A 27,309-nucleotide genomic window follows, 5' to 3' on the forward strand; every position below is an offset into this window, starting at 1 on the left:
AATAAGAGTGACGCATTTGTTGTCTCGGTAGGGAATTTCCGGATTCACATTTGAGACGCCGTTAGGAGGTTAATAGAGGGCATGAACATTAAAATTTACATCGGAAGGGCTATTAAAATAAAGTTTAATAAGTCAAAATGCACTGAATTTTTCACATGAAATCAGAATCGAGTTAGAAATAGCAGGGACTTCTATCTTTGCTGTTACTACGTTTTGTTTCTGTACACGCTACTGCGGCAAAACCGCAGCTGAGGTCAAGTGCCAGATTTGTCCATTAGTTTCTATGGGCACCTCTCACTTTCGCCCCTAACGGGAGAGAAGACACACACAAATCCATTGAAGCTGAAAATTCAGGCCTGGGTTGCATCCAGCCGTAGTCCTACTTAGAAGAGACCCACTGTAAAGAATGCAACTTTAAAGTAGGCCAACATACAACCCTATGGGTCCCTCTTCCTTTTTTCTACCTCTGCATGGCATTTTGTGAGCGCACCTCTTTCTTCCTCTCCCTTGCCCCGCCCCCTTTTCCTCTCTAGGACTTCACTTGCTTGTAGGAGCCGCAGCTCCTCCCGTCATGCCTAGCGGTGCCGTTGGGCCGGTCACAGCGAGAGCGGGGGAGGTGGGAGGGATTTAAAGGGGAGGGCGGCAAGCGCCCGTTGTGGGGGGTGACGTCTAAAGGGGCGGAATGGCGGAGCCCGGGGCAGATTCAGGCGAGCTCAGCCTCATGGACAAAGGCATCAAAAGGTGAACGGCTCGCATATGGGAGGGCGCCCTGTTTAGTCACTCTTAGAGTAGACCCATTGAAATCAATGGGGTTAAGATAGTCGTCCAATTTATTTTAGTGCGTTTACTCTCCGTATGAGTTTAGGATGATTCAGTCTGGATCAGCCCCTCCTTCCAACCTTCCCCCAACCTGGTGCCCTCCAGATGTTTTGGAACTGGCATTCCTGACCATTGCTGATGCTGGCTGGGGCTAATGAGAACTTTGATTGTTTTTATTGTTGTTGTATTTATATCTTGCCTTTTTTCGTCTTGCAAGGGAGCCAAGGGGACTTAAATGATCCTCCTTTCTGTTTTATCCTCACAACAACCCTGTGAGGTAGGCAGGCTGAGAATCAGTGACTGGCCCAAAGTCACCCAGTGAGCTTCATGGCTGAGAGGGGGCTAGAACCCAGATTTCCCGAGTCCAGCACTTTAACCACTATACCACCTTGGCTCTCAGTGTGGAGTTATAGCCAAAAACATCTGGAGGGCATCAAACAGGAGAAGGCAAGAGTTCTTTCCTGATCTCTATGATGGAAAAGGCCCAGTCCATATCTAGAGAAAAAGCACTAGAAAGATAGAAGTGATTGTCCCCTTAACATATGCAGAGTGTTCTTTCTTGCATGAGAGATACGGATTGTCAGGAAATTCAAGAGAGACAAAATGGTGGCTTTGTGTTTCTTTGCACAACACATAATTTATGAAATTTGCTGCTCCATGAGGGGATCAAATGAATTAATGAAGGAGAAAAGCTCTTGCTAATGGTGATAATGGCAATATGAAATCGCTTAGGCTCAGGGATAGTGTGACCCTAAGTACCAGTTGTAGGGAGGAAACAGTGGGGCAGAGGGCTTATGCCCACACGTCCTGCTTGTTGGCTTCCTGGGGGCATCTGGTTGGCCAAGTATGCTGGACTAGTTAGGCCTTTGGTCCAACCTACCCTAACTCTCCTTATCTTAAATCTTATCCTTTCTCTAAGGATATCAGGCTGGTACAGTGTTGTGTAGTGGTTAGAGCAGACTTCCGCAGCCTGCTTCAGATCTGTTGAATTACTACTCTCATCATCCCCTGCCAGCATGGGCAATGGTTATGATGGATGTTGCAGTCCTATTCATTTGGAGGGCACTGGCTCTGGAAAGGCTGAACTAGGGCAAAGGAGGCTGCTCAGCTGCAAAGCTGACTATGGGCCACTTATTACCTCTCAACAGCCTAACCTAAATCATGAGATCGTTCTGAAGATAAAGTGAGACCCTGTTCAGACAACACGCTTAGCCACGGTTAATCTGCTAACCCTTTTGCAGCAAATGGTTAGTGAGCATATTTAAGCCATGCTAAGTCATGATTCACACAACACGCTAAGCCATAATGTTTAGCTCAAAATGCTGTGGCTTAACTGAATGGGGTCTGTGGAGATATATGGGAGAAAGACCAATATGCTGCTGTGGGGTCCCTACAGCAAAGGAAATGAAAATACATGGGAGTTGCCCCCATTTAATTCTCACAACAACTCTGTGAGGGAGGGTTGAGAGAGAGGAACTGTCCCAGGATCCTCCAGTGAGTTTTTACAACCGAGTGAGGATTTGAACGTAGGCCTGCCAAGTCTAAGTGGAACACTTAGTTGTTAGTGGAACACTAACCACACACCACACTTAAGGAGTGGGCAACCTGGCACCCTCCAGTTGTTCTGGACTATGACTCCTATCAGCAAAAGCCAACATGATGTGTGTTTGTGGATAATGGGCATTGTAGTCCCAAACTTCTGGAGGGTGTCAGGTTGCCTGCCTCAGCTCTTGTCCCCTTCCAGTTGCATCCTTAGTACTAAGGAGCCAGAATATGTAAGCAAGCTTGAGTTATGATAATTGTTCCTTAAATGCTGTTTTTCTCACAGAATAATGAATACTGACTTACCTTGCAGAATTGGTGTAAGAGTTCTTGTGTGCTTTGAACATTTGATATGTATCACATAAATGCTGCTGCTGCTGCTGCTTTTTATACTTCAGTTTGTAAAAAAAACCCACCCACCATTATATCAATGTCACATGCTTTTCATTTGTAGTTTAGCAGAATTACCTTTAAGTTCAGAACTTCACACACTGAACCTGCACTGTAACCAGATCTCCCGGATTGAAAGGCTTGACCACATGTTGAATTTACAGCATCTGGATCTATCATCAAATCGCATACATTGGATTGAAGGGTTAAGTTCCCTCACTAATCTGCGTACCTTAAACTTGGCTTGTAACTTAATAACAAAAGTTGAAGGTTAGTTCTTGGCTGGATTGTTTTTCTGTTGCTAGTGTAAATGTTGCATTTAGTGGGTTGGATCCAGGCCTGCCATTCTGTGAATGGGAGGGACTGAGATTCGGCTGAAGATCCCCACTGGAAGAAGTGGGGAGCAGTTTTTTGCCATTTCCCCCGAGGCACCCAGTGCCACCTCCAACGCTTTTCTGGAAGCTCCCTGAACCCTCTGGGGAAGTTTTCCGGGGTGCTGCAGGGGAAAGGAAGAACCAGTGAAAATTGACTCCTCACCTCCCACTCCTCCAGTGGGGGAGCGTCTCCTTACTGAAACTGCTCATGAGAAGTCTGGGCCCAACCCTATGATTCATGAACTTTCCAAAACGTAATTCAAGAGTTCTTGTAAAACACACTTTTCATCTTCTATTTTACATTTAACGGTGCATATCGCTTGAAAAGGTGGCGTAAACAGCGCTGTGCACTCTGCAAATAACAGTATTTTGAACAACACTTGTTTGTCGGAGATTGCAGTTGTTCAAGGGTCCACAACTCTGCTTACCTTGGTGAGTGTCCAGTTGCCCTTTGGCAAGTGTGACAAAAATGCTCCAGCTTGGAACCGTGGCAGGGTTCATCTCTGCAGTTGCAATGCGCAGAGCAACTACAAGGAAGATCCCTGTCTTCTCCAGAGGCGAGCTGGGTTTGAAAGTTGGGCTTCCTATTTTGATGCTGGGCGGCCAAGGTCTTCTGAGCGTCGTGGCACTCCATTGCCAAAGCAAGCTCTTTCCCAGCTCCAAGTTGAGCAGGTAGGGTGGGGATTGTCCTGGGCCTCAAAACTGGAGGCACAATACAAAACTGGGGCCAAGGGGAGGTGGAGGGTCCTGGTAACCATAAATTCTGCTTGGCTACCAAGACCAGCCAAAAATTTGTCAGCTCCTGCACGTTGTTGCGACATTATATACTCTATACTAATAGCGGTCCCAATTCCCTGAGTGCTGGTCCTTCTGTAGCCAATATGGCACCACCCATGCAAAAGAATTTGGTTTCAGATGTGGGGGAATCCCTGAGATTTGCAAAGCCAAAAATATTTCAGTAAAATCCCTAAAGGGGCAAAAAACAGCCCAAACAGCTGATAAGGTCTGGACATGTTCAGTGGCTTTTGAATGCTGACTGATCATGGGGGTGGGGAGGAGGGATGGAATGGGATAGCTGGAACCCTGATCAGAAGCATTTATGCTGCAACATTTTGTTGCAGGTATGGATGTACGGATTGTGTTAAATCCATTTTGTCTGTGTTTTGCGGATTATCAGGTGTCTTTCATTCTGTCATCCGCTCATTGACAGAATCTGATTTTTTAAGGGGAATCAATCCATATTAGTTAATGTGAATTAACTAATGCAGATTAGTGTGCTTGCTCCCATGTGCTAATATGAATTTGCACAAATCCCCCCCCCCTCAAGTGGAAACCAGTTCACTAGTCTGCAGAATCTGCATGACTCGGAAAAGCCAGTCCGACAGAATCCATAAGTTGGATTCAGAGAAGTCCGAACTCGTTTGACTCCATTGTAGATTCCTTCGACATTCCTAGTTTCTGGTCCTGCTTGTGTGTGTGTATAAATATTCATACTTTATTCTGTATAGTCAGTTAATCTTTACTTCCCCCCCCCCTTTTTCTTCCCCCAGGACTGGAAAAATTATTTAACTTAACCAAATTAAATTTGTCTTACAACCGCATACATGACCTTACAGGTAATATATATATATATATTCAGCTCAGTCAAAAGTTAGACTATTTGGATTTGATGGGACTTATCCCAGATAAGTGTGTGTAGCATTGCAGTCTTTTGCAGGAACATCTAAGAAATGTGCTAGTTTGAGATGAGAACTGAAATCTTGGTAGTAGCCCACTGTAAAGGAATCATTTAGCCATATTGTATTTTGAATGAGAATGGTGGGGTTTAGTAAAATGTCTGCAATACATAATTCACTAAGAGTTATATTGCAAAACAATCTAGTGGAAAGTTTACTTTTAATGGACATATTCATTGAGAAAAAGTTATTGTTGTTTCATCAAAGAGCTTGAGATTTGAATAGGACCTCCCCTTCAAATGGTACCTCCCCCTGGGTGGTGATAATCTAACGATAAACTTACAACTTGCTATCCTTTAACAGTACTCCAAAGCCTGCCACTTCAGGGCTAAGCTTGTTTTTCAATAATTGGTGCTGCTCTGTAGCTATGGTTAACAATTTGCTAATAATGTAAATCTAGAGTATTTTACAGAGACAAGGGAAGTGTTTTATTCTTGAGATGTTTACTAGTTTAATATAATCATATTTCAAAGTATGGTGATAGCATCTCTTGAAAATGTTATCTGACATCTTGCATCTAATTCTTGCAGGGCTCCTGTATCTCCGTGGAACCAACTATAAAGTTAGACACGTTGAGCTTCACAGCAATTGTATCGGTAACGTTAACCATTTACTCCAGTGCCTGAGTGGATTACAGTACCTGACCAATCTTACCTTAGAGAAAAAAGGAAAAAGTAATCCAGTGTGTGCCAAAATAGGTAAGAAAGGTGCACATAATGTATAGTTGTGGGCTACTTTAGCATATGAAATCTAGTGGGCCATAAAAAGGTATTGAGAAAGAGCTTGTGCAAGCTTTGGATTGGTGTGTGTGTTACCTTTCTTATGCATCACTCTTTCTTTGGGTCAGAAACAGTCCTTCCGTGAGCAGAATAAGTTTTCTTCTAGCAGAAGGTTCTAAGCCCTTGATTTAATTCTTCAGCGAGCAGGGGTCCCCGTCCCGTCCCCGTCCCCCGATAACAGAATGTTCAGAGGTGTTTATAATGAGAATTTGCAGCCCTTTCAGAGATCTTAACAAGCACGGGACATAATATCTTCTCTATTTTAAGGTTACAGAGAGATCCTGCTTCAGGCTTTACCCCAGCTAACCATCCTAGATGGAAGGAATATATTTGGTGAACCAATAAACTCAGTGGAAGCAAACTCATCAGATTTGAAGTGCTTAGAAGGTCTTTTAGACTGCTTGGCCTCATCCAGTTCTCCTGTAGATGAAGAAGAGGTGCTGTGACTTCTGTATTTTCTTGTTTTTGTCTGACAACAAAGAAGCAGTGTGTCTGCAGTACATGACCTTATAATTTGGTGGCTTTTTTTCTTTTCAATAGGCTTGGATTGATTTGCCAGTTTTGACACCCCGTATTGATCAGGTATTAGCTCAGTTTCACCAGCGTACAAATATACCGACCTGGCCCACTGTTAGCTCTTCCACTGAGGTCATATTGTCTTCTGAGCCAGAAAGAATTAAACTCGACTGTGACATGAGAATAAAAAAACTAGAGGATCAGATATCGCACCTCCTGGAAAAGGTAACACATTTTTTATGTTTTCCAGTCTAGCTTGGCAAATGTTTATATGTTGGTGTACTTAGACCTGATACATTTGCCCCATGTGACTATAAGGCTAATACTGTAGAAGAAGATCAGGAGAATATTGAAAATTTCAAATAGATCTAGTAATATTGTCCACTTTCAGTTATAAGTTACGCAATTATCCTCCAATCCGGTGCCCTCCAGATGATTGGACTACAACTCTCACCATCCCCAGCCAGCATAGCTATATTAATCTGGAGGCCTGATCTATGCTGGGCTCAGTCAAAATAGATAGTTTGTATTACCATGATGAAACTAGACTACTTATGGAAGGAACTGACATTTTATTGGGCCTGTTCAGACAACACACTAAGCCATGGTTGCAGCAAATAGTTAGTGAATGTGTTTAAACCGTGGTTATGTAGCCACCATAGTTAGGAATGGTTCACATGACATGCTAAATTATAGTTCACATGACACGCTAAGCCAAAATGTTTAGCTCAAAATGTTTAACCACCATGGCTTAGTATGTCTTCTGATCAGGGTCATTGATGGATAATGGATGCAGATAAAGAAAGCTCACACATCTCTTCAGCTGATGACGTTGGCACCTTCATCATAGCTGCGTATATGCTGGGTGGCCCAATCAACAGCATGCAAGACCTCATTCCTAGGACCAAAGTTCTCCAGGCTGGTTGTGCATGTTTTCCTCCCATGGAGCGAGACCAAATTGATTAGGCCTCAGCCCAGTCTTTTATACCCTTTTCTAATGCTTTAGATGTGCCCAAAGCATCACAGAAAGATAAATGAATGACCTTTCTCTATGACTAAGAGTTGCCAACATTCCAACATGGGTGGAAGGAGGAGAAAAACCCGTCTCCATCTCCTCAGTGAGATAGAAAAGTAAAGCAAACAGAGGAAATTAGGCAGCTGCATAACTGCTGACATGACGATTATCCCCCTTATCAGTGTTAGACAGCTAGCAATTGTTAATGTGTGGATTGGTGCCTGCTTGATACCAATTTCTCCATGTGGGAAACCTTTAGGAAATACTTTAGGAAACAAGACACTGCCTCTTTATTCTATACTAAACAGGCCTCTGTACATTTAATACACAGCATATAGGACACTTTTCAGTTTAACACCTGACCCGACTTGTCCGGTATCAAATTCGCTACAATGGCTAATGTAGATGAGAGTTGAAGTTCAGTACTTCTGGTGGGCTTCAGATTTGGGGAAAGTTGGCTTAGAGCCTGTGACAAAACAGCTAACCTACTGACCTGAAACAGCTGCCTTTTTTCTTTCCCACTTGTTTACGCCTGGCTTATATTTCTTGCGTTGGCTTCTAGAGTTGCTTTTTGAATGAACACTGATCTGTATTCTGTGGCTTCAGGCAGAGTATGATGAACAAGACACTTTAGCTTCCATAGTCCCATAATGGCAGTGTGAACAGGCCTCAGAGTGCAGTATGAGTCAGGTACTTGATCACAAAGTGGTGCTAATGTCTGCTTGAGTGGTAAGTGCCGAAGCTCACAGCCCAGGAGCTTGAGCCACCTTCACAGCTGCTGCTTGAAGTAATAATGGACACACCTTTCTTCTAAAGTGAATACATTTTCACAGGTATCTTGTTATAAATTGCCTCTAATATAATCGGCCTTTCTGACCAGAGACTTTTCTATCTAAAACTGATGAGTCTGAGGATCAAGTAGGATCAGAAATCAGCTCTGAAAGAATACTTCTGTTTTTAGGTGGCTAATTCCTCAAAAGCTGGCATTGCTCTAAATATTTTGAAAGCCAAAAGAGAGACAGATGTCACTTCAGAGAGTGATGGTGAAAGCGGAAAAGAAAACAGAAAGGTGGCGAAAAGAAGCAGGTTCCCTGGTAATCGAAAAGCAACGTTATCTACCAAGAACTGTCCTCAGAGAGGCAAAATCTCCGACAGGTATCTCAGTAGAACTAGGATTACTTCCAGATTCACATACAATCCTATACTGACTTACTTGGAACATTGAGCTCAGTGGGACTTGCTTCTGTGTAGATGCATAGAACTGTGTTGTAATTTTCCACTTCTGTACATCCAATAGGTTCCTATTCAATCTTGTGCGAGATCATTTGGTTGGCAGACAGTCGCAACAAGTTTGTTTTTGAAATAAATTCCACAGTTAGAAATAAGTTCCATGGTTGAATGTAACTTGGCTTCTGTGTAAATATGGTTAGGGGCAGGCTGGAAAGCTCCTTTGCTCCTTGTTGATGGCTTTTGACTTTTTTATATAGATAAATTTCTAGTTCAATTGGGTATTGAAATTATTAAAAAGAAAAAGAATGAAGCTGATATGTATAAAAAGCACTGAAAATTTAATTGCTACTTTTAAATAACTGCATCTTACTGTAATTAACCATCAAATTATCTGTGATGCTAGTCGACAGGCACACTTTTATAAACTTCTAAAATTGCAATTGTAATCTCTTTTGTATTTAGGTGACAATTTAAAAATGAAAGCTTTTATCTAAACTACTTATATGTTCCAGTACGGGGCTATGTATGTGTGTGAACTTAATTTTTCTGTCATTTTAGGGGAGAAGAGCAGACATGCATAAGGTCAAAAAAGCAATCATCCCAAGTCAAAGAAGAAAATTCAAGTCCAACCTCAGAAGTACCAAGCCTGGAAATAGTGGGGCAATCACCCAAGAAATTGAGTGGGCAGAAAAGTAAAGTGAAAAACTCGAAAAGTTTGGTTTCTAGTACTCAAGAAGAATCTACTTATAGGGTAACTGTTTTAATTAGTTAATTTCAAGGTAATGTGGACTAACATGGTTCTCACACTTCCCATAGAAACCAGCACTAATATAAAGTTTTATTTAAAAGTTATTCTAATTTTTCTTTAAAGTAGAGATTAGAACCCATAGACTTGAAATCATGATTCTTGGCATTTTGAGTTTGGTGCTGTTAGTTGAGTTCTGCTCACAGGATGTTTCCATCAGCTTGGGGAGGCAACTTTCGTCAATTCCTCCTTGAAAATCTACCCTTGGGAAGAGTGAGGAGAAAAAGGAGGGAACCTGCAAAAATCACCGGCCACCTTCTGCTTGCAGGATCCTCTGCTGGATCTCAGTCCCATCTGTGAATGGAAAGAGTCCTTTTGTTTACAAAAGCTTAGTTAGGATCCAAACTATTGTGAGTGTTCTAGAGGTTGGTTTGTTGAGTTCAGGATATCTTGCAGCTGGATCTGATCATGTAGTGAGGCTTTCAGATAGCCCTAGAAGATCCACAGAAACACACCTGTAGAAATGATTTCAGAAACAGTCTCCTATGATGCAAAGAGTCTACTGCAGGGGTGGACAGCCGTTTAGTCCTTGAGGGCTGAATGCAGTGGCTAGTCAGGGGCTGCATACATGTAATAAGACTTCTATTCCTCTGGAGACTTCAAAATGGATACCTTCTTTTATAAGGCATCTGATATAAATTCTGGAGTACACATCTATCTCAGCAAAGAACTCCTTACCACTTGTTTAGTCTTTCCGTAACTACAAGTTGATAAACTCAAACCTTGCCCAGGCTCCTGATTTGCTAAATATTCTTTGGTCTTCTCTTTAGACAGAGGATGGGAAGAAGCAAAGCTATGGAATTGTTATCATCAAATCTTGTTGGGATTCATTAGTCATTAGTGGAAATCTATGCCTTGGCTGCTTGCAGCCCAGTTTTTAAACCTTTCCTCTAGTGCAGGAACCTGCACTGACAAAAGTAATGACCATATAACTTGATATCTTTGGTAATTACAGAGGATGTACCTGTCACTCCTCCCCCTGAGACAGACAGACAGACAGACAGACAGACACACACACACACACACACACACACACACACACACACACACACACACACTACATCTACCTTTCCTCTTATAAGAGAAACAAGCAATCATATCAAACCTATCAAACTAACTGATTGTACTTGTAGCAACACCTTAAGAATGTATCTCGCTCTTGTTCAGGCACTAATTCAAGAACTGGATCAGGAGAGAGAGAAGAGGTGGAAGGCTGAACAAGCTGAAAAAAAACTCAGTGAAAATATCAAAGACCTGCAGAACCAAGCAAAAGAGGAAAAGAATATTCAAACTATGGCTGTGTATACTACAGATAGGTAAAGAATTAGCATGTTGTAATGATTTTTTTTTAAAAAAAATGGATTTAAGTAGTGTTTTCACTTCCAGGTAGCAGAGTAAGCTTCTTCAGAGAAGTAAAATGCAACAAATTACAGTTCGTGCATGTAGACTGATCTGCAAATAAGCAATTCCCAATAACTTTCAGACTAGATTTCTTGGAATACAAACTTTCAAAACTGAGAGCAAATGGTTACCAAGGTGGATGGAGAGACACTTCTGGATTCCAATGCATTTAGAGTGGATGTTAATATTAACAATAGTACCAGTGCGATGCTATTAACGTTCAGTTCACATTTCCTTCTAGCATTCTGAAGTGCAATTGAAAAACCCTTGTGCTATAACTAATAATTCCCCACAAAACCTATAATGCCTAGTTTAGTGATACTTTGTAAAAGGATATTACTTCTACAACATAACATTTGAAACATCAGGAGATACCCTGATGAAGAATGAACCCACACAAAACACACCAGGATGTAATTGCTGCCTTTACAGTTTGCATCCATCTTTTTAGGAAGTTTTGTCTACATCCTTCTAAGTTTACCTCCACAAGCATCCATCTAAGGAAGAAAAACGTTGTGATGCTGACTTGGCCTCTAGTATAAAGGGCGATTTTGGGTGGGGGTGTTTTGTGCTTAATAGAATATGCACAACTCTAAAGGACATACTTGGATCTTGCTAAGAGGAAAGTGGATTTATACTTGTGAAGAAGCGATAGTTCAGTGATAGAGTACTTGTTTTGACTCAGTCCTTGGCATCTCCAAGTAGAGCTGGGAGAGAATCCTTCCTGCGTCCCCAGAGACCTTCTGCAAGTTAGTAGAAACAATACTGAGTTTGATGGATCAGTAGTTTTGCTCAGAATACAGCAACAGAGATTCTTCAAAAACATTCTGTGTTGAGACTGCACAAAATCAAATGCTGCAGTCACTGCAGTATCGACCTCGGATATTGAGGCAAATGAATAAACCCGAGTTAAATATTTGTAGTTGTAGCTTCTGAACCTTTGAGTGCTTTCTTTGTGCCCTTTGAGAAAGAGCCTCTCCACCTCTTAAAAACTTCAGCTTTCAGTTCTACTAAATGATTAGTACAATTCATTGCTAGGGATGAGAGGGTGACAAGCGCTCTAAGGAACTTGGCTTATTGTTTAATCTTTAATGGCTCAATTCAGACACCCTGCCACACCGTGGTTAAAGAAGCGTAACTGTTTTGGTGTGGTATCTGGATTGGCAAGCCATAGTTCAGGTTGGCCTTTGCTCCCTGCAGCTTGCTGCAATGTGGAGCTGGGAATCCGCTTAAATAGTTTTCCTTTTTTAATGTGAAATATATACCAAAGATTGCGAATGCACAGTCTCGCGTGTGTTTTTGCAGGCTAAGAGACCTGGTTCTGAGAGAGAGAAATGCAAAGACAAAACTTCAGATTGACATTCAGCAATTGAAAGAGGAAGCTGAGAGACTTGGCAAGGAGCTGGAGCAGTCAAAGCAAAAAGAGGAGGACCAGCAAAAGGCACTGCAGACTTTAGAAGAAGCGCTGTCCAAGATGGAGACGCGAAGGGTACAGCAGCAAGCTTCCGAGGTATGATCTTTAGCTCTGTTTTTTTGGGGGGGTGGGGGGGAGGGATCTATTGATGCTTCAATTATAAATCTATGTGTAAAAGAGAATTTTGGCAGATGCAACTCATCATGCAGAGGCGACCAAAGCTATACTTGATAGGTAGAGTAGTCCTATTCTCTTGCATCTAATAAACTTAATTGTAAATACTAATGGTCTGGATCATATTTTGGAATAAAGCCTGTTAATCTGTTAGGAGCTTTTTACATATATGGTCATTAAAAGGTAAGAGACTTGCTGGATCAGAGCAAAGGCCTTAACCTAGTCCAGCATTCTGTTCCTAAGTGGCCAACCAGATGCCTGTGGGAAGCTCACAAGCTGAACACAAGTACAACATCACCCTCTTTCTCATGTTCCCCAGCAATTGGCACTGAGAGGCATATTGCCTAATAATGGAGGTAATATAAAGCCATCATGACTAGCAGCCATTGATAACCTTAATTTCCATGAATTTGTCTATCCCTCTTTTAAAGCCATTGAAGTTGGCGGCCATCACTAGATCATGTGGCAGTGAACTCTATAGTTTAGCTATTTTCTGGTGAAGAAGGCCTTCCTCTGCATCTCCTGCATGGGGGAGCATTAGCATAGACTGGCTGTAAACGTGTAGGTAGTGGTAGCCATTTCTCTGATCTGATCTTGGCAGCTGAAGACACACACCGCCCCAGTCGCAGCTGGATCCTTGTATATTTCCGTTTGCACCGAAGTTCCCCAAATGGTCACAGCGATGTGCAGTTATTTCCGTTTTGTAGGTTGAACACTGTTGCTGATTGGTCCTGGCTACATATTTGTTAACCAAACAGTAAAATGCATGATACTGTAATAGTGTACTCCAAAAAGGGGAGGGATTTCTATAAAGCTTCAATATTCTGCTTTATAATGCTGAAATCAAAATTCACTGAAAATTTAAAATGTATTTATTTACTTAAGAGTATTTTTTATCACGCTCCTTGGCCAAAAAGGCTGCCAGAGGAGTTTGCATGCAATCAGTGAAACAAGTCAGTCCCTGCCTGCAAAGGAAGAAGGTTGGGGAAGGGAAGAGGAAAAATGCAAGCAGTCTTTCAGCAGGGCTGGTGGAATGGCCCCATTTCCCCGCTGTCCATCTCCCTCTGCACGGCCCACCCCTTCACATTAATTGCAACCCATCCTACGGCAGCTTGTACTGAGCCAGACTGATAAGCACGAGGGTTCTACTATGTCAAATCATGATCTGACAAATCATAGGGATAACAGGCTGCTTTGCTAAGAATTTATGCTCGTAGTGCTATACCTTGGCAGCTGTGAATGTGTTTCCCTTACCTTGATTTGGACTATTACACAGACGAAACGCATTCAAGCAGCGGAACTTAAAGCAACAGCCGCTGAGCGAGAAGTGCAGTTACTTCGAATATCTCTCCAGCAACAAAAAGAGAAGATGGAACAAGTCCATGAACTTCTTATGCTGAGAGAGCAGGAACACAGGTATGTGCCTTGTAACTTTCCGGTAGATGCACATATAATTCTTGAGTATGCGAGGAGTTGCATATTTTTTTTAAAAAAATGTGCAGCTTTTAATGGTTGAAAAAGCTTAAGTGCTTTTTTTTTTTAATAACATACCTTTTATTACTAAAAGCATTTGAAAGTTTTGAACAGTGGGATTCCTTGGTTGGGCATAACATGGCAAGGGTAGCCTTTCTGTGTGTGTTTTATTTCATTTTATTTAAGAGGTTTTAACGTTGTGTTTCAGGACTGAGATATCATCCCGAAGCAACTTACAATTAAGGAATTATAAGCAAAAATACAGTAAAACTTCCATTTATCAAAACCCGAAACATTAAAAATAATCCATAACACTCCCAAGTAAAGTAAAAGCAGCATAAAACAATCAAACATCAGTCTGGCCCCTAAACTGAATTACTGCAAAACAAGAACATTGTATTATGTATTTGTGCTTTTAACCTGTTGATTGTTTTACTATGATTTTAATTTTTGTGAACTGCCCAGAGAGCTTCGGCTATTGGGCGGTATAGAAATGTAATAAATAAATAAATAAATAAATAAGAACATCAAAGGGAAGTGGGGTTCAAAGGGGAGTTGAAACAAAAATGTCTGCAAGGCTCACTTGAAGTGGAGTGGGGGGTGTGTGACCCATCTTCAGGGAGGGAGTTCCATAACGGGGGTGGGGGCAGGGGGAGCATGAGCTGTACACGTTGTCTGACAACAGAAGTTAGGTAACGCAAACAAAACCAGTCTGTTCTATATGCTACAGAGGAAAGTTCTTTATGTTGTCCCAACAAATCAGGGTATCACTTGTTGTTAGCAAGCCTGTACATTTAATTGGCAGGTATGCCTTCTTAAAGGGATAGTATACAAGCTCCTTTTGGAAGAAGGCAAAAAAAGTCGTGTTGGCAGAAATGGTTGTCCTACAGATGAAGCGCTGTCCATTCAGTCTTGTACCTGCATTCTTTTGAGATTTTCAACACTGTTTGTGCCTCAACTCTATATGTGGGCTTCCAAGAAGTAAAGAAGAACTCCACTTCCAGACAAGCAGCCTTCACTTAACTTAGTTTCTTACCAGTACGGCTTTGTCATTCCAGAAAAGAACTTGAAACTAGAGTTACGTTAAATGGCTCAGAATTCCAAGAAGCTCTGTCAAAAGAAATGGCTAGAGAGCAACAGAGTCATGAACGCCATGTTAAAGAACTTCAGGAGAAGGTGCGTCTGTTAAACCAGAATTACAAAGATCTAGAAGATGAGTTTCGTATCGCCTTAACTATAGAAGCCAAAAGATTTACAGAGGTAAGAGATGAAGAGTGTATGGGGAGAAATCCCTTAGGAACTCTTTTGCTTATGCGATGAAAAGCCATTTTAGTCTTTTATAAGCAGAAGTTGTGACGTGTTTTTCAAAGTGGAAATTGAGCTGACTTAACTCAATAAGCTAAAAAGGCCAATTTAAGACCAGAATTTCAATGTTTTAGTTAGGTAGTTCCCAAATTTTAAAAGTGCATACTAATTGGTTGCTACGATAATTAAAAACATACTGATTTTTAAAACTGTATGGAGTTTTTATACAAACGCTATACACTAAAGGCACGATAACTATGATCACTGGGAGGGCATCTGAGAATCCGTAGGATTCTGTCAACTTCTTCCTCTGTGTGCGGCTTCCTTCTGAGTAAACATGCATAGGATTGCACTGATCCTTAAATATTTAATATTTTTATTGTCTTAGAAAAAAATATACAATACACTGGCTTGATTACAATTTCAAGCTAAATTAGAATTATTCACATTGCACACTTACCACAAGAAACCCTGTTATAAGCTTCAAGTTTTAATCTATAGAAATGTTTAAAATTAGAATTTCCTTCGAACTTATAACACCATTCGTTTTCATCCAGCCTGCTCTCTCTGTTCTTAGAAATAGGTTTGCCTGCTTTTTCCCCAGTCTTTTTCTTCGCTTCAAACCTAATTGAGACAAACTGTCTTTCTGTGCCTGCAGATGAAGCTGCTGATGTGATGAGCAGGTTAAGCAATTGAAGGAACTCTGGTTCCAGATGCTTTAGCCAATGACTTAGTCCAGTTCAGTGGAGTGATTCTTTATATATATATATATATATATATATATATATATATAAAATCTGCTGCAAACATGCACTAGTTGTGTGGTTCACCACTAGCTCTGAAATTTATTATGACTGATGATGGATTTCTCCACAATGTTTTCTTTATGAAGAAAAGTAGTCTTTCATTAGAAGGCTGTAAATTCAATTTTAAGAATTATATTATTGTATTAAGTTTCTCTTTTAAAAATAACCTGATTTAAAAATAAACTGAACTTAATGCAACTAAAATTAAACATATCTATTTTTATAACCAGTTTTTATCTGCCGTTTTTTTGGGGGGGCTAACTGTTGAGATGAATGCGGAGCATCCATATTCTTAAATTGCTAATATTGAATGTTTAATGTCGTACTTTTAAAATTAACCTCCTGTCTGCTTAGAATGCTACATTGCAGTTCTTATAGGAAACATGGTGGTAACTTCTTTTAATTTCTAAAAAAAATACTCTTACCAAAATAGGTTAAAGAAGCTTTTGATGAAGTTGCTGCTGAGTTGGCTGAACATAAGCGTGTTCTGGTCCAGTCTCAGCAGAAAGAAAAGCAATCGGCTACTCTTATCCAAGAGCTGACATCCATGGTGAAAGAACAAAAAGCTAAGATCACTGCAGTAGTCAAATCAAAACAAGAAACAACATACAACTTGAAAGTATGAATTTTTAGGCTTATCATATTTCTTGTCTTTCATGCACTGAATTTTGTCTTCGTACAGAAAGACTTACGCTAGAGTTATAATAGTACAAAAATGTTTCATGGCATTGCAGCTTCTATTCTCATGGCTTGCTTCATAAACTCATTCCTTTGTATCATTCTCTCCAGAATGTAGCCAAATATAATGGAAGTATAAATGGCTTTATTTTGGGTGACCACTCCATAATTTGGGCAGCTAACAGTCTGGCCTGAAATTTAGTTTTTATTTAAAACAGCAGAGTCCTAGAAAAGCTTACGTTGCAATACAATAGATGGTCTTTCAGGCCTGATTTAGGCTCACTCTCTGACCTGGTTCAGAAGTAACAGAAAACTATGGCAGGTGATGGATGAATGGTGTGTGTACTTCTGTGAGAGAGGGTGGGGCAGTAATGATTGTGCTGAGAGGGGCATTTCCTGCTCTTAGGTGAGCAGCAATCTACCTTGGGTTTGTCTGTGGAAGGGAAAAACTTCCAATCCACTCCATTGCAGTTGCAGAAGAGGAGAAGGAGAGCTCAAAAGCCCATAGCTTTCAGTGGTTTGTTTACAGAATGGAAAACCATGAATTTCCCATGGCATTTTTTACTGCAACACTATGCTTCTGGAATTTAGTTTTATACCAGGTGACAGCAACCAAAGATTTGGATGGTTTACTATGGCCTTGCTCAGTAGACACCTTAAACCATGGCTCTAACCACAGTGAATTAAGCAAAAAGCTTTATTCACTATGGTTAAAGCCATGGCTTAAAGTGTCTTCTGAACACAGCCTATATGTCAATCTGTTATTTCCAATCTTCTCTGTCTTTGAAACTTCTTGGCATATTCGCCTCTCTTTACTTGTTCTCTCTTCTTTTTTCCTTCTGCTTTTCTGTTAGATTCCTGCTTTTATCACAACCTTTCTCCTTCATTCTTCTGGACCACCCTCTTTTGATTTTTCTCTACCTCCCCACCTGCTGTGCTTGGCATTTTGCATTATTTGGTTCCTGCCTCATTTTTCTCTCTAGACACTTCTGGCTGCTCTGTTATTAAGATCAGAAGAGCTCTTCCAATAGCTCCAACAGCCTGTCTTGCCTCTTTGTTATGTTAGAGCAGCTCTGCCAATCACTAATAATGATTCACTACCAACAACAAACAGTCCTGTAGCATAATGCAACATAGGTATGGAATATATTTTACAGTGCCAAGGCTCATTTAAAGTTTGTGTGTGCGTGTGTGCTTTTTCTAAAGAGTCAAATCCGAACACTTGAAAATATGGTGGAGGAAGATAAACGGAAGACTATTGATCTTGCACTTCTTAAACAGGAAAAATCGAAGCTTATTTCACAGATAACAGCCCAGGAGTCTGTAATTGATGGATTAAAAGCAGAAAGGAAACTATGGGGACAGGAGCTGGCACAACAAGGTAAACTCCCCAAATCTTATATTCTTGTTCTGGTAGGATGCAGATAAAGAACACACAAAGATAAATTTTAGCTTTAGCTCTCTGTAAGTTTGCAAAACATAGAGTGGTAGTACAATGGGCCATATTGGCAGCAAGCCCCATATTTACACAGCTTGCATCTATTTTAGGAGCAGCTCCCCGTGGATTACAGCTTTGGTTGGCAGTACTTGTTTGGCAGTACTTGACACAGTTAGAAGCATGCATCCCCAATCCAACACGTCCATATTAAGAGCAGGAGAGCTCACGCACATAGATGCATCTGTTTAATTTCTAATAGGTGCCCATCTGGGAATAACATGCGTTTCTTGACATTAATTTCCTCAAGCAGTGTTCAGTAATAAAAGGTAGTTCTGTTGATGAGACTTGAATCATATTTTTATGCTCAATAGGTTAACAGTTTTTCAGATAATTTCTGTAGTATCCTATACAGAGATATGTTTTAAAAATTGTCTGTCTCTTCAGCTAGCTGTAGAGTAAGTGACTGTCTGGCCACTGGTAGCTTCTGTTCTGGGAAAGGCTGAGTTGAGCTGATCCCAAGTAATGGGGAAGGTCTAGGTATCTGTTTCCATGTTGCATAAGTGAGTCTTGCACTTCCAAGAACGTTTGGGAGATGGAGAACAGAGTGCTGGGCTTATTTTCTTAGTCTCTCTTAACCAGACAGATTAGCTTCAATAACAAGCACAGAAAGCACCACGTTTATTTTGTGTTTCTTCTCTTCCCCCACCCCCAGGGGCTTCCCTTGCTCAAGATCGAGGAAAATTGGAAGCCAAAATAGAAGTTCTAACTAGTGAGAATGAGACTCTGAAGAAACAAAACGACCATAACAACGATGCGTTGAAGATTAAGTCAAAAATACTGGAGGATCAAACTGAAACCATTAGAAAGTTAAAAGAAGTAAGGGTGCTTTTTTGTTTTCAAACTTTACCTGAATAACAGATACTGCCTTGAAATTCTCACAATAATGTGTGGAAAACTAAGGTTATTGCACATTTTTTCTTCATTGCTGTCTCTAGGTATTAGGAATACCGGGGTCACTCCTTTCCCCCTCCCACTTTCTGGAAAGGGTCCCCTGCCTTTAACAGCTGTTTAAGACTGAAGAAGGCAAACAGTCCCTGGATATTTTTTCCTATTGGTGCACCTTCATGGTCAGAAAAGTTGCATCTGCTTAACTCTTGCAGCCAGAAAAATATCCATGTTTATCAGGAGGTCAAGCTGGATAGGATTGGTGTTTGTGTTCATAGAAGTGTGTTGATGATGAAAATTTACTGCAAATACCGTGGCTTCCAGAAGTGTTCTGTTTGATTAGGATCTTTAGTAATTCCTATATTTGATACTTTTTTGAAGGACATATTAAAACAGGTTTTTTATTTTGTGTCGCATCTCTTCCTTAAGTGGCTTAAGATGAATGGCCTGTCAGAACAGATGAAATGAAGTACTTCTTCACACAGTGCATAGTTAAACTATGGAATACACTTCTGCAATATGTAGTGATGACCACCAATTTGGATGGCTTTAAAAGGGGAATGGACAAATTCATGGAAGATATGGCTATCAATGGCTACTAGTCCTGATAGCTATGTGCTATCTCCAGTATCAGAGGCAATATTCCTATGTACACCAGTTGCTGGCATACATGAGCAGGAGGGTGCTGATGCACTTTTTGTCCTGATTGTGGGATTCCCCGTGGGTAGCTGGCTGATGCTATATGAACAGAATGATGGACTAGATGGACCCTTGGCCTAATCCAGTATGGCTCTACTTAATGTTCTTAAATTCCATTCATTTGAGTCACAAACTCTAATGGCTACAATTTGTTTTCTGAGGCTTTAGGATCAAGCTGCTATCAGACATTCAAATTTGTCACATGGCCTTGAAATTAAATGCACTCATTGTGAGGCTTTTGCCTTAACCATCAACTGAAATATTCACTGTGGCAATCTGATACTGGGGTCAAATGTACCCCAAGAAAGCCATACACTATTCACAAGTAAAAAAAAGCCATGCCTTTATTGTGACCTTCCTTTTTCCAATAAAACAATATGGTTGTACATAAGTCATTAGGGTCAATAATACCTCACAATGTAAAGTACAAAACCCTACACAAACGGTGTGCGGCGTCTAACTGACCTCACACCTTTCGAAACATTAAAACGTGTTTTCTTAATTATACCAATGGGGTGGGGGGGTAGGGTTTTCCAAGTATTAAGAACTTTTAGCTGCATTCCAGTGCAAATATACCAATGAGGACAATTTGTTTTCAAGGCCTTACAGGAACGAGATGAGCAAACAAGAAAGCGTCGTGAAGAAAGTACTGAAATCCAGAAGAGATTTCAGGTACAACTAGAAGAAAAAGATACGCAGTTGGATGAGCTAATGGAAAAGTTAGAAAGGCAAAATGAGAGAAAAGAGGAGTTAAAACAGCAGGTGCAAGAAAAAGATGCAGAGCTCGAAGATATCAAGAAATCTTATAGGTGCTTAAAACTGGTAACATCGTCTATAAATGTTGAACTGTTATAGATCATGTTCAGGCATGGTGGAAAAAGATACTACGGTTAAGTTATAACTCCACTGTTCCCACTTCAAATGTTTGAGTACCAGCAGAATATACATTTTAACAAATAGAATACTTTTTTTCCTTGATGAAGGAAACTCTGAACATATCCATTATATTTCAGTGCAATGAATAAAAAGTGGCAAGATAAAGGAGGATTGCTGAGCAAGCTTGAAGTACAAGTTAAACAAATGAAGGAAAATTTTGATATCAAGGAGAAGCAGTTGATTGAGGAGAGAGACAAAAGTCTTCAAGCACAGAAGTAAGTAAATGTGCTGGCTGTGTTTGCACATGGGAATAAACCAGGATTCCTGGTTTATTAAATTCAGTCTGAACAAGCAGTGCACTTTTGCCCAGGGATGGGAGATGTGTGTCCCTCCAGATGTTGGACTGCTACTCTCATTAGTTCTAGCCAGCATAGCCAATCCTTAGGGATGATAGGTGTTGCGGTCCTACAACATGTGGAGGACCACACATTCGCCATCCCTGTCAGTGCCCATTTTCTCCTTCCTTCACATGAGCCGGTAAACAAACCAGGCTGGGATAGCTTAGTCTGAATTTGGGATTATGGTATGTTGTGCCTCAACAAGCCAGGATTCATAAGCCAACTTTAAATCAGGATTTATTATTGACTTACAAATCTTGGCTTGTTGGGGATATACCATAATCCCAAGTTTGGAGTCATTCTAAACTGTCCATATCTGGTTTGTTTACCTGCTTTGTGGAAGGGAGAAGCAAATGAGTTGCATGCAGCTCATTTATTTATTTATTGCATTTATATACTGTCCCATAGCTGAAGCTCTCTGGGCGGTTTATAAAAATTAAAAAAACTTCACATGGTGATTTATTAAACCAAGATTCCTAGCTGCTTGTGTGAATGTGGCCACTATGTTTGCCTTCCTGACTGTGTTGATATGTGTTCCATTCAAGATGGTCAGAATTTGGGGTGTATTGTTTGTGCTCCATATAAGATCTTAATGGGCGAAGAATTTGTCTAACGTAGGGGTGCGCAACGTTTTTGTCCCCAAGGTCCCTATTGGGTGTCTATTGGGGTAGTGGGGACTACACATGTCCACATGCACATCTACTTACAGCTTACTCACACTGTGGTTGTCTTGTATACATTCTAATATTTAAAAAACCTTTCAGTTTAAAACAGGGTTAGGGGCAATTTGTGTTGCATCTGTTTGGGCTGGGTCTCCCTATGTGCCCCCACTCACATCCAGTCCCTCCTACTCTCTGTCACATCCACTCACTTGTCTCTCCCACACTCACATCCTCACACTGACTTACACATACTCACCCTTCCCTCCACTGCCACTGAAAAAAGAAACAGGAAAAAAAAACACTCTAAGAACAAGCTCTATTGTTCCTGCCATAGAAACATCATTCCTAGAGCATCTCCAGTGTCCAAGGAACCAGACTGGAACCTTTGAGCTCTGCTTGCTAGAATGCTCTAGGAATGAGGATTCAGTGGCAGAAACCATCAAGCCTATTCTTGGAGCATGTTTTCCTTTCTCTTTTTGGTGGCAGCAGATATTAGGGGTCTGGGAAGTCCCCTCTTTTTGCACCCCTGGATTAGGGTGTTTTTAGGGAATTGGAGAAAGGAATTGGCTTTACAGAATGGTGGCTGCACCTTCAGGGAGTTTCCTTGCTTGCATTGTAATGCGTCTAATTGCACTTGAAAAGTGTGAATCATTTCGGTTTACTTTTATCTTTATAGATAATTAAGTGGAAATTTTAAAAAGGGCCTAATAAAATTAGGAAGCAGTTCTTTAGGGAAACATCTTCGTGAATTCTAGGAATTTGGGATAAATCTGTCAGTATTTATGTAAAGAGACACCCCTTGTGGGAAACTAGTACATTTCTGCACTTGGTTTTATCTTTGCATAAGTAAATAGGATTGATGGCTTATAGTCTAGAGATTATATTATGTTAAATGCACAACTCAAGGAGTGTAGGTAGTATCTTTTTTCTTCTAGAAAACTGTTATAATACATTTTTTCTTTCCTCCTAATTTCCCATGAGAAATGTGCATAAACATATAGTTCCTTCTAACGTGGTGTAATGTAACAAAATATTTCCTTAGTGAGTCTGCATTAGAGAAAATATAGTAATAAGCAATGCTAAGAAAATGCTTAGTGTATGATTTGTGAACTAGTTACTGGAATGCAATTACTCCTGATAATATAATGCTACAACGCTATCAAGTAGGGATGTGCTCCGCTCCGATTAGGAGCGTAGAAGCAGTAGCGGATTGGCCTGCTCCGCCTTACCCAGAGGCGGAGTAGGAGCGGACCGCGGACCCCCTAGAAGCAAGGCGAAGAGAAGCGACCATTTTTCGGAGCTCCGAGTTCAGTCGGAGCGCTCCGGTCGCCATCTTGAAAACATTTCGCCATAGGATTGCATTGCGGCAAATAATCGCGCATAACTACATTGTTTTTGAAGCTATCGTTCTGGAAATTCTTGTGCACAGAGAGTCGTGGATGGGGGTCATTTTGAGACCACTCTCAACTTTCTGCGTGCTGTGGTTCACGTGCAATAATTTTTTAAAAATCGGGTCAACCGCGGGGCTCAAACGGCGTTTCGGCTTTTCGCCCATAGGATTGCATTGAGGGAAAGAATCGGGGATAACTGGGGGGGGGTTTAAGCTATCGTTCTGAAAATTCTTGTGCACAGAGAGTCGTGGATGGGGGTCATTTTGAGACCACTCTCAACTTTCTGCATCGTACGGGTCGCGGGCTAGAAGTTTTTTAAAAATCGGGTCAACCGCGGGGCTCAAACGGCGTTTCGGCTTTTCGCCCATAGGATTGCATTGAGGGAAAGAATCGGGGATAACTGGGGGGGGGTTTAAGCTATCGTTCTGAAAATTCTTGTGCACAGAGAGTCGTGGATGGGGGTCATTTTGAGACCACTCTCAACTTTCTGCATCGTACGGGTCGCGGGCTAGAAGTTTTTTAAAAATCGGCGGGAAAAATACCTTTTTCAAAGGGCTGAGGGGCAGAGTCAGCTCCCGGTCATGATGATCCCAAAGTTGGAGGAGGGCATAGGCAAAACAGGTAACTTGGGATTCTGGGAAACTTCTCTTTCTTCATCTGAACGGGCTTTTCCCCGTGTTTTTTAACACAGTAGCCCCACCAAATGCACAAACACAACCTGAAATCATATACTAAGCCAAGAATAAGAGATAGAAAACACAGCACTGCTCCCCACCCTAACCTTGGTGAACAACTGAATCGATGTGGTGCAAGGGGATGAGCTCCCCTAGGGCATCTCATCGTGGACGTGCCCCCACTCTCTCCTGCACTGGAAGGCCATAGAGCCTTCCAAAGAGAGTAAAACGGTGGAGCAATGCCTATCATGAGTTGAAGTGAATGGTCACTTTTCAGTGGTGGAGCAATGCCTGTTATGAGTTGAAGTGAGCGTTTTACTTCTTCTCAGAGCTGTTGGTGGCTGTCTTGAACTGGCAGCTACTTCCCCCTCCCCCGGGCACGTCCCCCTATTGCTGGTAAAAGACAGATATAGCCTTTTTTTTTTAATTCTTCTTGCTGTTTATTGAGCAACACTGCTGCTTTTAATTCCACCCCTCCTTTGTTTATTGATTGATTTATTCCATTTTATATGCATTACTGGCTTATCCTTGGCTCCCTTCCTTATGCCCCCAGAAATGCCAGCTGCATGCCTGCCTGCCTTCCCTCCCTCCTCCCCTGCCCACCTCGCAGGGATGTTGTGTGTGGGGTGCCCGATTTTCAAAAATTCGCCAAAAATCAGGGGATGATGGGATTGCCTTGAAACTTGGCGTGTGTGTGTATACGCCCATGAGGTGTCATGGTGCCAAACGTGAGGTTTCTAACTTCAACGGAAAAAAAGTTGTTTACTTTTTTAGCTTTCAATGCAACCCTATGGGGGGGCAAAAACGGAGCTCCGGATCCGGATCCGGAGCTCCGAGCGGAGCGGAGCGGAAGTGGGCGGAGCGGGGGCGGGGCGGAGCGACCCGCTCCGAAAAATGGCGGATCTGCAAGTGAAGCGGAGCGGGGGGTCCGTGCACACCCCTACTATCAAGAGATTTAAGGATTCATCTTGTGTTTAGGGCTATGATGGAAAAGCTGCATTCTATGGATGATGCTTTCCGAAGACAGCATGAATCAACGCTAGCAGCACATCAAGCAGAACTGGTGCAGCTAGCAAATGAAAAGCAAAAACAAATTGTGGCAGCAAAAGAAAAGGTGATGGATAATGCTATGCAGTTCAACCTGTTTATATATTAAGCAAATAAGTCTGCTAGGATATTTGTCTGCTGGCAATTTGTAGATTTAAGCATCACTCATTAATTACTGGTGCTGTCTCAGAAGAATGATCTGTGGGGGCTGAATGCCTTCTGGTGTGGTGTGTCTGAGAGGATGTACTTAAAGCCAGTGCTTTTGACAATTCCACCACTGCAATTCATTTGCAGGCTGGATTCAAGGGCATGTGTTGAACTTATAAAGCCCCTATGGGCTAGCTTCTGCCTACATTAGTTATTGCTCACATAGTGTTAAGGCTGGTCAGGAATGGCTTCCTCTTTTGCACAAAGTAAGTTCTGTGAAAGCATATTCTGAAGGTTCTCAGTAATGGTCTCAAGGTTCCCAATTGATTCTCAAGAGGCCTGCCAACAGCCAATTTTGCTGGTAATTTCTTATTAGGAAAGCTGCTGGAGGTTTGAGTAAATAAATTCATTCCAGAACTAATCTAGTACTTCCTTTTTTAATAATAATAATAATAATAATAATAATAATAATAATAATAATCTGCCTTTGGAGGGAGTTTATTGAAAACTGTATTTAAAGTATTGCTTACTGTATTACTGCTAGCAAGTTTTTTTAAAAAAAAAAGCACAATGTAAGAAATCTTTCAGAGAAAACTACCAAACTTCAGTGCCTTCACTTCTTCAGTTGATTTCAAACCTTGCTTAAATTTTCTGTAACATTTTCAGAAGAAATGTTGCAAACTTACAGCACAGAAAAAAGGTGACAAGATACTAGTACTGAATCTTTCATTGCACAAATGGATTGTAAATTCAGAATGGTGTTATTTGTAACAGATGTATTGCTAAATGTTTATTTCAGGTTTACCAGGTTGAAGAAGAAATGCGTCAGCTACTTCAAGAAACTGCAAGCAACAAAAAGGCAATGGAAGAGAAAATGAAACGACTTACAGTTGCTTTGAGTGACATGCAGCAAGAGATCTGAAATATACCGAAAATCTGACAAACTTTTAGGGCCTTTTACTAAATTCAGGGAAATAGTGAACAATGTACTTGATGGCTGCTACTATATAAAAAAAACCCTGGGAAAATGCTACATATGGGCATGACATATTTGCACTTTATGTACAATATTTTCAGAATAAATAGTTATATTTGTTGTATCTTCTACTGTTAGTGACCCTCACTGAGATGTTAAAGACAAAATGTACTACAAAAAAGTGAAGAGTTATGATCTATTAAAAATAGAAGCGATATAAGACCTTGTAGACCAGCGGTTCTCAACCTTCCTAATGTCGCGACCCTTTAATACAGTTCCTCATGTTGTGGTGACCCCCAACCATAAAATTATTTTCGTTCTTCTCTACACGATCCATTGTCATGGGATGGTTTGCTAATGAAAATAATACATAACAATAGCTTTAATAATACAAAAGATGATACATGACATAGTTCAGTCAATGCAGTTTCTTAAGACCATCGGAAATATGTGTTTTCCGATGGTCTTAGGCGAGCCCTGTGAAAGGGTCATTCGACCCCCAAAGGGGTCCCGACCCACAGGTTGAGAACCGCTGTTGTAGACAATTCAAAGGATCGAACTTTTCTTGGAACTTGAATAAGGCTTCAGAAAGTGGTGGTCTGGCTTCGTGCAGAACTAAAGTACTATCAGCACTAAGGGCGCAATCCTATGTATGTACAGAGAGAAAAAAGTCCTACAATTCCCAGCATTCCCCAGCCAGCCAGGCTGGGAGTTGTAGGGCTCTTTTCTGCTGAAAGATGCATAGGGTTGGATCCTAACCCTGCATATATATCTACAGTAGTTAAGACTTGTAAGAGAAGTTCAATTTTAGTGTGTGTGTATCCCCCACTTTTCATCACTATGGCCATGGCTAGACCAGGCCTATATCCCGGGATCGTCCTGGGGTCATCCCTGTACATCCAAATGACACACAGTGGATCCCGGGAGCAGGCAGGGACGACCCCTCCCATTTGGCTGGGATAATCCTAAATCTGTCAAAGCATAGCTACATTACATGTTCAAAATTTTATACTTATTCACAATTCCATGAAAGATTTCGTACTTGCGTTTTTGATACGCACACACACACAAAATTGTAAAACCGCAACGTATGCTGCATTAAAAGTGCATACACCTACACCACCGTAGTGTTGCTGGTGTTGACTTCCTGTGAAATAGTGAACCCAAACACAGAATAGTGGTGTATTTACTGGAGCAGCCTTTCTCCTAGCTTGGCTGTGCCTGATGGTGGCTGTAGTCCAACACAGGTGGAAAGGGAATGGCTGCTCTTGAGGGACAGGTTAGGTTATCTCCATGATGTAATTTTGGTTTGGAACCCTCCCACTTTTTGTTTATTTGGAAGTAAGTCCCACTGAATTCAGTGCTGCTTAGAACTCCTGCAAGCCTACGCCAGACCCTATGTATGCCCATGCGAAAGTAAATCTCGCTGGGTAGTATCCAGTGTTAGCCTTCTTAGAGTAGACCAAATGAAATGAATGGGACTTAAGTTAGTACTAAAGCCCCATTTCAATGTGTCTACTCTAAGTAGAGCCAACAGTGGATACTACCCACTGTCCAGACACGACTACGGCTGCAGTCCTATACGCACGTTCTTCCTGG

General features: G+C 41.2%; 1 protein-coding gene across 2 annotated transcripts; it reads left to right on the plus strand.

The window, feature by feature from the left end:
• The first annotated feature begins 657 nt into the window (after positions 1–657).
• Positions 658–25,917, plus strand: LRRCC1 (leucine rich repeat and coiled-coil centrosomal protein 1). 2 transcript variants are annotated; one of them, XM_063130894.1, is made up of 19 exons: positions 658–741; positions 2,816–3,021; positions 4,676–4,741; positions 5,392–5,559; positions 5,908–6,077; positions 6,181–6,381; positions 8,133–8,326; positions 8,960–9,152; positions 10,374–10,522; positions 11,913–12,117; positions 13,472–13,611; positions 14,727–14,928; positions 16,213–16,398; positions 17,664–17,838; positions 18,608–18,771; positions 20,140–20,348; positions 20,553–20,690; positions 24,519–24,654; positions 25,534–25,917. In XM_063130894.1, exons 1-19 carry the CDS (start codon positions 683–685, stop codon positions 25,654–25,656), a joined length of 3,084 nt encoding a protein of 1,027 aa, XP_062986964.1. In that variant the 5' UTR covers positions 658–682; the 3' UTR covers positions 25,657–25,917. The 2 variants fall into 2 exon arrangements, with proteins under 2 accessions (XP_062986964.1, XP_062986965.1); XM_063130895.1 differs by having other exon boundaries at positions 6,181–6,222.
• The last annotated feature ends 1,392 nt before the right edge of the window (positions 25,918–27,309 follow it).

The sequence above is a fragment of the Elgaria multicarinata genome, chromosome 7 (assembly GCF_023053635.1).
Source record: "Elgaria multicarinata webbii isolate HBS135686 ecotype San Diego chromosome 7, rElgMul1.1.pri, whole genome shotgun sequence".
NCBI classification, from domain to species: Eukaryota; Metazoa; Chordata; class Lepidosauria; order Squamata; family Anguidae; genus Elgaria; species Elgaria multicarinata.